The sequence below is a fragment of the Vigna angularis genome, chromosome 2 (genome assembly GCF_016808095.1).
Source record: "Vigna angularis cultivar LongXiaoDou No.4 chromosome 2, ASM1680809v1, whole genome shotgun sequence".
Taxonomy (NCBI): domain Eukaryota; kingdom Viridiplantae; phylum Streptophyta; class Magnoliopsida; order Fabales; family Fabaceae; genus Vigna; species Vigna angularis.
The window spans coordinates 5,363,165-5,373,505 of NC_068971.1; the positions used below are offsets into that span (position 1 = coordinate 5,363,165).

The window sequence follows — 10,341 nt, forward strand, 5'->3', positions numbered from 1 at the left end:
TCAGTATCATTGTTAATCTAACCATGTTCTGACCGATCATCCATGTTGTAACCACTTAGTCGTGCTGTAACGGGTCGATCCAGAGCGAGCGTCCAAAGGAGCTCTTTGCACTCAACCTAGGGGAGCTCGATCTTGGAGCTCGACTTAGAGAAGCTCGGTCTTGGATCTCGATTGGAGGACCTCGATCTTAGAGAACTCATCATGAGGAACTCGGTGTTGAAGCTCAACTAGAGAAACTCAACCTTGGAAAGCTCAACTTCGAAGAACTCGGTTAGAGGAGATGGAACTTCGAAGAGCTCGGCTAGAGGAGATGGTTTGAAGAGCCTAGCCTGGAGGAGCTCGATTGGAGGAACTCGGTTAAACGCGCATACGATACAAATTATAAAAAAAAAAGACTAAAAAAATATTAAATGTATCTCATAAAAATAAGTTAGGAAACTAGGAAAAAAAGGTTAATATAATATTTTTAGATTACCTAATAAACTAAATGTGTTTTAGTAGTTTAAAGTTCACATAGACACAAATATGTACATATTCATCTAATTTCAATACTTAATTTTAAATATCAAATATTATCTACATACATACTCGATTAATTTGAAGATTTCTCGTCAAAATCGAAACAGGTTCAAACAATACTTAAAAAACAAGTTTATTTGTCATTTTTAAGAATTTGAATGAAAATTCTTAAGAATGAAAATTCATCTTTGAAACCACTTTTACATTTCCATGTTGAAGGCTAAGGAAATGAGGATAAAAAATATTCAGACCCCTTTTTTCCATTCCCATATATGAATCCTAATTCTCCTTATTAGATTTTGACTCAAGAACTTGTTTTGATACCCCAAATAATATCACATGGCTTGAGATTTAAGATCAAAATATTTAAATATATATTATTCACTTAATTATGCTAAACACCTTTTAAAAAAAACTAAATCGAAATTCATAATTTCAAAACAAATAATACCTCAAATACAATCATTAATCCTAATTTTACATAGCTAAGAAGTATAAAACTAAAAAGGAGAAAGGGTCCGATTACTCGGAGTGAGGGACATCACACCATGTATGAATCACATTTTCCAACTACTTGACTTACAATTACAAGAAATTTAAAAAGAAAAAAGAAATACTTTCCATTACAAGCAAAAAAAGTTCTCAATAATTATCTAAGCAAGCAAAATTTGATCTAGGCAAAGTTTATATGATGTTTCAGCATTAACAAGCATTTTAAGGCCAGCTTTAAGATCTGCTATGCCTTCCCCCAAAACAGCACATACAGGAAAGATGGGAACACCCTGTACCCTTCTCATTAACTCCTTATATACTTCATCTGCACCCTCCTCGTCAATCTTATTTGCAATTATCAGGGATGGTCGATTGGACAAACCCTCTTGATGGTACTCTAGCTCTAGTATTAACTCTCTGAGTTGTTCCCACGGTGGAATACACTTCCTTCCATTTAAAGCAGCGGCCAAGTCTACCACATAAGCAAGAACCTTTGTGCGCTCTATGTGGCGCAAAAATGCATGCCCGAGTCCACGATTTTGATGTGCACCTTTTATAAGCCCAGGAATATCAGCCACGGTAATTGAGAGATCATCGTAGTTTAAATTCCCCAAATTTGGCCTAAGAGTAGTAAACGCATAGTCACCAACAGCAGGCTTAGCCCTTGATATAGCCCCAAGTAAAGTGCTTTTACCAGCATTAGGCATTCCAACAAAGCTTACATCAGCAATACTCTTCAGTTCTAATATAAGAACGGTCTCAACACCAGGTAAACCTGCATGCAGAGAGGAGTGGATACTGTTAGGATCCCGAAGATTAGGTATCGGCTGACAAGCTCCTGCCTTCATAGTCATAGATTTCCTAGAATCTTTGGAACTACACACATTGCCCAAACCACCCTCTCCTCCACGAGCAATGACAATTTGTTGACCTTCTTCAGTTAACTCGGCAACATTGTATATTATCTCTTGGTTGTCTTCTATATCCTCTGTACAAAATTCAGGAGCTCCATTAGAAGTGGAGAGTTGAGAGAATGCATCTGTTGATGCAGAATGTCTGGATTTCTTAGCATTTGTTTCTTCAGCTTGCGTTGAGGAGCAGCCAAAAGAATGTGTTGCTTTTACTTCCCCTCTAGTATCACTGGAAGTAGAACCATTGTCAGGGTCAGGAAGATCATCAACAAGTGCCCCTGGAATATCCCAAGGGTCTACATCAGTCGAGGATTGAGTTTTGACGACGGAGGGAATATCACCATTGACAAGATGAAGTACAGTGCCAATGGGTACACAGGCAACCTGTTAAATAAAGCATACGATTTTGGCATGAACTCAAAGTTATGTATTATGAACAAGGCTAAATAAGAGAAAAGAAAACTATGAATTGTAATAAAAGCCGAAAGAACAGGTAAAACATCAATTACCTTATTAGCACCCCTGCTACCTATCAACTTTTTTGATGATCCATGTCCTCCTTTCTCGGCTATCTATGAGAAACAATTAGTGTCACCAATCTTTTAATGAAAAATTTGATGATCTCATAAAACATTTTGGCAGAATAGACAAACGCATACCAGATGACGCTGCAAACCACTGAAGTCCCAAACTCTGGGAGAGCATTCCAGAATCACATCACCACCTCTCCCACCATTGCCACCTACGTCAAACAGACATCAAATTAGCAATGTCATCAGTTGCATTGCACACCATCCACATTTCTTAAATTGCGGTTTGCAACTGATATTACAGCTACATTATTACAGTTTTGTAGAAGGTCTCTGCTACCTAATTGCAACCACAACTGCAGTTGCATTGGAAAGCAATTTCTGCAATCACAACGCAACTAAATCTGCAAATCAAAACCTTGGCTATACATATAATAAAGAACATACACACCATCGGGTCTTCCCTTGCGCAAGCTAGAGCAACCGCTACCTCCATCACCTGCTTTTGCAAATATCTTACACTTGTCTATCATTCGTCTCTCCTACAAAACCACCCATAACCCCAAAGCAACAGTCAAAAACTTAAAATAAATGACAGCATGTCCTTTTCATGTGCAAAAGAGAGTTGAGGATCAACCTGCAAAGGAGCAAGCTTAGATTTCTTCTGAGAAGTATCGGAGTAACGAGCATAAGGTGTAATAGACCATCTAGATATACACCTTTGAGTCAAAGCTTCCATTTGTTTAATGCATTTTGCTTGAAAGAGAAACATTATATGCACAAACTAGTAACTTGTAAGAGAGTAACCAGGTTACGTGTTGAAGTTTGGCACCTTCAAAAACTGTACAAAGCAAATGCAAGATTAATGTTAGACTGAGACAGTGGTCTTCAGTGAAGAAAGTTAGCTCACATGGAATTTCTGGTTGCGGCATTTTCTCAAACAGATTTCGGGCATGACAGAGTGTTATACAATCTTGTTTAATTATTAACATGTTGATTTGATTTTAGAAATGTAAAATTTGAGGGTGAGAAGGCTTACCTAACCTTGGTTAATTCAGCATGATGAAGTGCAGAAGCAGAACCTTCGATTTGAGACTTTGCTCGAGATGTTGGCATGCAAAGAAGGGTAAACGAAATGACATGATAATGAAAATGAGATTCTGGGAAGAATAATCTGAGAGAAAAAAAGTGGGATGTGTGGATCCTCTCAGGGCCTTATTGTACATCTCCAATCCCTTTCACCTCAGACTGACACGTGGAAATCCAGAAATGAACAGCTTAAATTTAAATTGCAAAACCGGGTGTATGGTATGCGTTTAAATTTGTAAAAGCTTAACTGTTCTTTTGCGATTGTAGTTTATAAATGGGGCTCTTAAACTCTGGTTTCAAACCAAAATACAATATCATATTCAGGACACTAATTAATATAGTATATATTTATATACAATATTATACATAATTTAAATGTATTAGTAGTAAATAAATAATATAACATTTTAAAAGTAAATAAATATTAACTTATACTTTTAATATTATTTGTATTATAATTTATCACGTTATATTAAAGAGTTAAACATGTTTTGATTCCTTAATTTTGAATGAAAATTAAAATTAGTTCTTCTTCAAAATTTTAACTTAATTTAGTCTTCAAATTTTTATGTGAATTTAATTATTTTAACTATATTTTAATGATAAACTAAACAATCAAGTGTAACAATATTAGTTGTTTTATCTGCCATTTGTAGTTTATGTTATAAAATGGTGTAAAAAGAAGTAGAACTGAGAAAAAAGTTACAGAACTTCAAGATAAGACACATTCAGCAAGCACGTCCCCCTGAATCAGGTTGAGAGCCAGCAGCAATGAGCAGAATGGAAAATTAAAAAAAAAAAACACTTTTACAAGACATCAAAACCACAACCTAAATCAAACATGCAACATTTCAACTGCCAAACAATTCAAGCAACCAAAACCTAGGATCAAATCCAGGTCTTTCCTTCAAGGAACAATAATAATAATATTTAGTAGTCTTATTGCAAGTTTTTATCACGACAGGGATACACCTAAATGGTATACTTGCAACATCATAAGCAATGACAGCAAAGCTGGGAATAATACTGCTAAATATTTATTGACCAGTTGTATCCCTGTCGTGATAAAAACAAGAAAGGCTTTGTGGGGAAGAAAATTAAAAACAGAATATTAAATGAAGGAAACCTTTACTGCTATAATATATTTAGCCCAAAGTAGAAATTAAATACGCCAAACTTCATACACCTCACACTGATTAACCAATAACTAGCATTTTCTTACACTTCAAGTGATGAAGTAAAGAGCTTAAAAGGCATTAGATACTGTCGAAGTATTTTAATGTAAGCATTCATAAAATATCACATTCTCAAAGGCACTCCACTAGAATATCACCTTCTGAGATAATGTTTGCAATGCAGCATACAACATCTTACCACAGCTGCCACAGAACAGTTCGATCTTCAAGATACATAGTTCTATTAGAGTAAAAGGGCAGAAAGGTAAATTCCCACACTCAGATATTACTTTCACTTTAATACATATTATAGCACGTGCTTAGTGAGATGAGAGGCGAGAATCAAAGAGAGAAAGGGCTTGCGACGCTCGGCTAGGGTTTCAACCCTTTGTGCAGATCATCACCACCACACATGGCGGAGCACCACCACTCAAAGTTCCAGACCGATCAAAAGAAGGCAAACACACTCAGGTATATTGAATAACTCTCAAACTGTATATCATTTACTGAAAAATTGCATGATACAAAGTATTTATACAAACGCACACACAGTAACAGAATACCCTTCTGTTTTTGTTTATTTTCAACAATCCTCCTAAACAAAACTGTATGATTCCGAAGAAATAGTAAGATTTTCAACCCTTTTCACCGATTGATCGGTGAAAGTTTCAGTTTTTCAACTCCGATCTGCTTTCTGAGTTTCAGAAAGCGTTCCCCTTTTAATGCTTTGGTGAGTATGTCAGCAATCTGGTCTTCAGATCTATAGTACACCACCTCTAGCTTCTTTTTGCTGACTTGCTCTCTAATAAAATGAAATCGAGTCTCAATATGTTTGCTCCTAACATGTGATGTAGGATGTTTAGTCAGGTTAATGGCTGACTTGTTGTCAACAAGCAGTCTGACCTTCCCTATCCCTTCAATCTTCAACTCCTTCATCAGTGAGTCAAGCCAGGCTGCTTGACAAGTGGCTTCACATGTCGCAATGTACTCTGCTTCACATGAAGACAGAGCTACAACAGGTTCCTTTGTAGAGCTCCAAGAGATAGGTGCCCCATCAAAGTAGAACACATACCCTGTTGTACTCTTCCTGTCACCCTTGTCCCCACACCAATCAGAGTCAGAGTAAGCAATTACTCTTACCTCTCCTCCTGATCCATACTTAGGCAGACGAATTCCATACTAAGTGGTACCTTTTAGATACCTTAGGATCCTCTTTACATCATTCAGATGAGACACTCTGGGATTTTTCATAAATCGGCTGACCAAACCCACACTGTAGCTAATATCAGGTCTTGTATTGCACAAGTACCTTAGGCTCCCAACCATTCTTCTATACTCTGTAGGGTCAACAGCTTCTTCTTCAGGATCTTTCTCGAGTTTTATGCCAACTTCTGCTGGAGTACTAGCAGAGTTGCATTGATCCATGTTAAACTTAGTTAACATGTCTATAACGTATCTAGACTAATGCATCATCATACCTGTATCAGTTGTAGTGAACTCAATCCCAAGAAAGTAACTAAGTTTACCCAAGTCACTCATCTCAAACTCCTGTAGCATCTGGGCTTTGAACTTGTTAATTCTCTCATCACTGCTGCCCGTAACCAACATATCATCTACATACAGGCACACAATTACCATATCTTTCCTGTCATTCTTCTCATAACACTGAACATATACTCCATGTTCAGACACACATTTTTCAAAGCCAATGCTGCCCATGAATCCATCTATCTTCTGGTTCCAAGTCCTTGGAACTTGCTTAAGCCCATATAAAGCTTTCTTTAACTTGTATACCTTGTCAATGTGCCTCTTGACTTCAAAACCTTGAGGTTGAACCACATAGACTTCCTCTTCCAGGTCTCCATTTAAAAAGGCAGACTTTACATCTAATTGATGTAAAGCCTAGTTGTTCTGTACAGCCATTGAAACAACCAGTCTTACTGTCTCCAATCTGGCCACAGGTGCAAACACCTCTCCATAATCAATTCCAGCTTGCTGTAGAAACCCTTTTGCCACCAACCTGGCTTTGTATCTAGTCACAACACCTTGTGGATTTCTTTTAGACTTATAAATCCATTTTAGAGCTATGGGTCTCTTGTTAGGAGGTAATTCAGTCAGTTCCCAAGTCTGGTTCTTCACAATTGACCCAATTTCCTCCTGCATAACCCTGTTCCATCTCTCATCCTTTACTGCCTGCTCAAAATTAACAAGTTCAGCTTATGCTATTAAGGCAAAGTGAACAAAGTTGCCTTCTGATGAGATTGTTGCATCATATGCTAGGTCATAGTCTCTCAAATGAGTTGGTAGTTGAGTAACCCGAGAAGACCTCCTAACACTTTCCTCCCTCCTGCATGCCTCTTATTCTGCTGCAGGTTCACTTTCCAACTCAATGGTTGGGTTTTCTTTTTCTTTAACTTCCCACTGCCACTCTCCTGTTTCATCAACTTTCACATCCCTAATGATTGAAGTAGTACCTGTTGCAGGATCATACAATTTGTATCCTCCTGTAACATGATACCCAATAAACACTAATGGAATTCCTCTATCATCCAGCTTTTTCCTCAACTGTTCTGGAACATGTTTGTAGCATAGGGACCCAAACACTTTCAAATGCTTCACATCTGGCTTCACTCCTGACCAAGCTTCCTCTGGTGTTACATCATTAAGTCTCTTTGTTGGAGACAAATTTAATACATAAGTGGCTGTCAACACAGCCTCACCCCATAAGAAACTAGGTAGACCCTTACTTTTCAACATGCACCTTACCATGTTTAGAATTGTTCTATTTTTCCTCTCTGCTGCCCCATTGTGTTGAGGCGTGTAGGGAGGAGTAACCTCATGAACAATTCCTTCTTTTTCCACAATAATCTCTGAAATCAGTGGAGATATATTCTCCTCCTCCATCTGTTCTCAGTGTCTTCAATTTGTTCCCACTCTGCCTTTCAACCATATTTTTGAACTGCTGAAAATGTTGCAGCACTTCCCCTTTTCTCTTTAAGAGATAAACCCAACATTTTCTGGTCTAGTCATCTAAAAATAGTAGAAAGTATCTACTGCCACCAGGTGTCTCTACCTGCATAAGGCCACAGACATCCGAGTATACCACTCCTATTTTCTCTACAGATTTCTGGGGTAAAAACCTTTGAAAACTGCCACGGGTCTGCTTGCATTGGACACACTCACTGCAAACAGTTTTTGGAATATCCACCTTTGATAAGCCAGTCACCAAATTCTTCTGACTTAACATTGATAGATCTTTGAAATTCAGATGTCCAAATCTGAGATGCCACAGCCACTCATTTTCTTCTTCTGCTGCAGTAAAACAGTGATGGTTTACTGCCTCTATCACCAATTTAAATGTTCTGTTCTGGGAAAGTTCAGCCTGTATCACCTCTTTTCCCTCTTGATTGAAGATGCTCAGGCAATTGTTTTCCATCTTCATCACATAGCCCTTTTGAAGTAGTTTTCCAAGACTAAGTAAATTAGTCTTTAACCCAGGTACATACAGTACCTCTTCAATGACCACTTCTCTACCATCTTTGCCCCTCAAAGCTACTCTGCCAGAGCATTCTGCCTCTAAACTGCTGTTATCAGCAAATTTGATCTTTGTATTCTTCACTCTCTGCACTCTCACAAACCAGTCTTTTCTCCCAGTCATGTGAGTTGAGCAACCAGAGTCAAGATACCACACAGTGCTTTCTGGTTGCTTCTCATCATCATAGGCCATCAAAATTACTGCCTCTGAATCTGATTCTTCTTGGACCAGATTAGCCCTCTTAGGTTTATTCTTGGCCCCTTCACCTTTCCAGCACTTCTTTGCATAGTGACCCAGCTTCTGGCAGTTATAGCATTTCACCTTTTTCTTATCAAATTTCCATTCTCCATCAGCATTCTTTGTTTTCTTCTCTTTTCCAGATTTAGTGAACTCTTCTCCTTGCTGATTCAGAGAATCTTTTCCTTTCTTTCCTCCTTTTTCGCCTTTCTTGAAACCCTTTTTACCTCTCCATTGTGATCTGGCCTACAGGGCCTGCTCCTGACATTGCCTGCGTTCATTGAGACGTAACTCATGAGCCTCCAGTGAATGCAGCAACTCCTCACTGTCAATATCCTCTTTTCTCCGGGTTTCTTCAATAGCAGTCACCACATAGTCAAATCTGGGAGTTAGGGTTCTCAGAGCTTTATCTACTATGTACTCATCTGTTACCTTTGCAGTTTAACCTTTGCATTTCTGTCTCCATCACCATAGGTTTTCATCAGCATTCCCCAAATCTCCTTTGCAGTGGCTGCATTAGAGATTTTGTTGAAAATTTTCTGACTTACACATTGATACATCAAGAACCTGGCCTTACTGTCCAGTTTCTCCAGCATCTTGTGTTCTTTCTTTTGTTCTTGGGTTGCCTTTTCACTCAACACAGGCACTCCTTCTTCAATGATTTCCAATACATCCTGAAAACCAAACACAGCCCACATCTTGATCCGCCAATCTGCAAAATGCTTGCCATCAAACACGGGTAGTGACCCTTGAATCCCTCCTATTCTAGCCATCCTTTCTTGCTACACTCTTTCTAAATCTTTGATCTATACCCAGTCAAAGAAACCTCATTTTCTGCACTTCTGGATACACACACCTCCAGACTACAGTACCCACTTTTTGACACACCTCAGGAAAAACAACCTATGCTCTTGATACCATATTAGAGTAAAAGGGTAGAAAGGTAAATTCCCACACTCAGATATTACTTTCACTTTAATACGTATTATAGCACGTGCTTAGTGAGAGAAGTGAGATGAGAGGCGAGAATCAGAGAGAGAAAGGGCTTGCAACGCTCTGCTAGGGTTTCAACCCTTTGTGCAGATCACCACCACCACACACGGCGGAGCACCACCACTCAGAGTTCCAGACCGATCAAAAGAAGGCAAACACACTCAAGTATACTGAATAACTCTCAAACTGTATATCATTTACTGAAAAATTGCATGATACAAAGTATTTATACAAACACATACATAGTAACAGAATACCCTTCTGTTTTTGTTTATTTTCAACAAGTTCGATCTTCTGTTTGTGATGAAATTAATTGTGGAATAAATCCAGATTTTAACCTCCTTACAGGTGCAAATTTTTCTGAAATTGGTGATGTGCAGTTCATGCCTCTAATGTACTTACTAATGATTGGGTTGATTTGGAGCTATTGCTACTACCACACAAGTTACCATGGATTCTACTTTCCAAACTCCTTCACAGGATGAGGTGTTGTTGCAACAGAGTGCATGGGAGAAAAAGATCACTGCATTCATGAACAGATTGAGCAGAACTGTTGTGCTTGAGTATCCTACACTTCATATTTAACTTCTAATCTTGGTTTGCAATTTTAGTAATAGAGTGTTATTATTTTCTTTAATTTGTGTGATTAGCAATAGTAAATATACTTTATAACATGATAAAAAGTAAGTTACACCAATCATAATTTAATTAACTGATAATTAAGCACGAATATTTAAATAAAAGTGAGAATACTCCTAACAGTAGATTATATTTGATATTAGTTAAGTAGTTCTTATAGTACTGTCAATTCAAAATAGAAAAGGGTTAAAAATAAGTTTGTGATTCAAAACAAAATAAAA

At 37.8% G+C, this 10,341-nt stretch overlaps 1 protein-coding gene across 2 annotated transcripts; it reads right to left on the reverse strand.

Moving 5' to 3' along the window:
• Positions 1 to 928: 928 nt before the first annotated feature.
• Positions 929 to 3,692, reverse strand: LOC108328049 (probable GTP-binding protein OBGM, mitochondrial). 2 transcript variants are annotated; one of them, XM_017561826.2, is made up of 6 exons: positions 3,492 to 3,692; positions 3,090 to 3,293; positions 2,904 to 2,994; positions 2,582 to 2,664; positions 2,432 to 2,494; positions 929 to 2,306 (listed from the first exon to the last, which is right to left on the reverse strand). In XM_017561826.2, the coding sequence occupies exons 2-6, from the start codon at positions 3,222 to 3,224 to the stop codon at positions 1,173 to 1,175; spliced, it is 1,506 nt and encodes a 501-aa protein (XP_017417315.1). In that variant the 5' UTR covers positions 3,225 to 3,293; positions 3,492 to 3,692; the 3' UTR covers positions 929 to 1,172. The 2 variants fall into 2 exon arrangements, with proteins under 2 accessions (XP_017417315.1, XP_017417316.1); XM_017561827.2 differs by having other exon boundaries at positions 3,497 to 3,690.
• Between the last annotated feature and the right edge of the window lie 6,649 nt (positions 3,693 to 10,341).

What these genes read in the sequence shown, in the direction of transcription:
- LOC108328049 (XM_017561826.2), bottom strand. Translation starts at nt 3,224, where the DNA reads ATGTTTCTCTTTCAAGCAAAATGCATTAAACAAATGGAAGCTTTGACT. An exon ending in GCGCAAGGGAAGACCCGATG is followed by an intron (nt 2,665 to 2,903) that starts GTGTGTATGTTC and finishes TGTTTGACGTAG; the next exon opens with GTGGCAATGGTGGGAGAGGT. An exon ending in GTGGTTTGCAGCGTCATCTG is followed by an intron (nt 2,495 to 2,581) that starts GTATGCGTTTGT and finishes TGTTTCTCATAG; the next exon opens with ATAGCCGAGAAAGGAGGACA.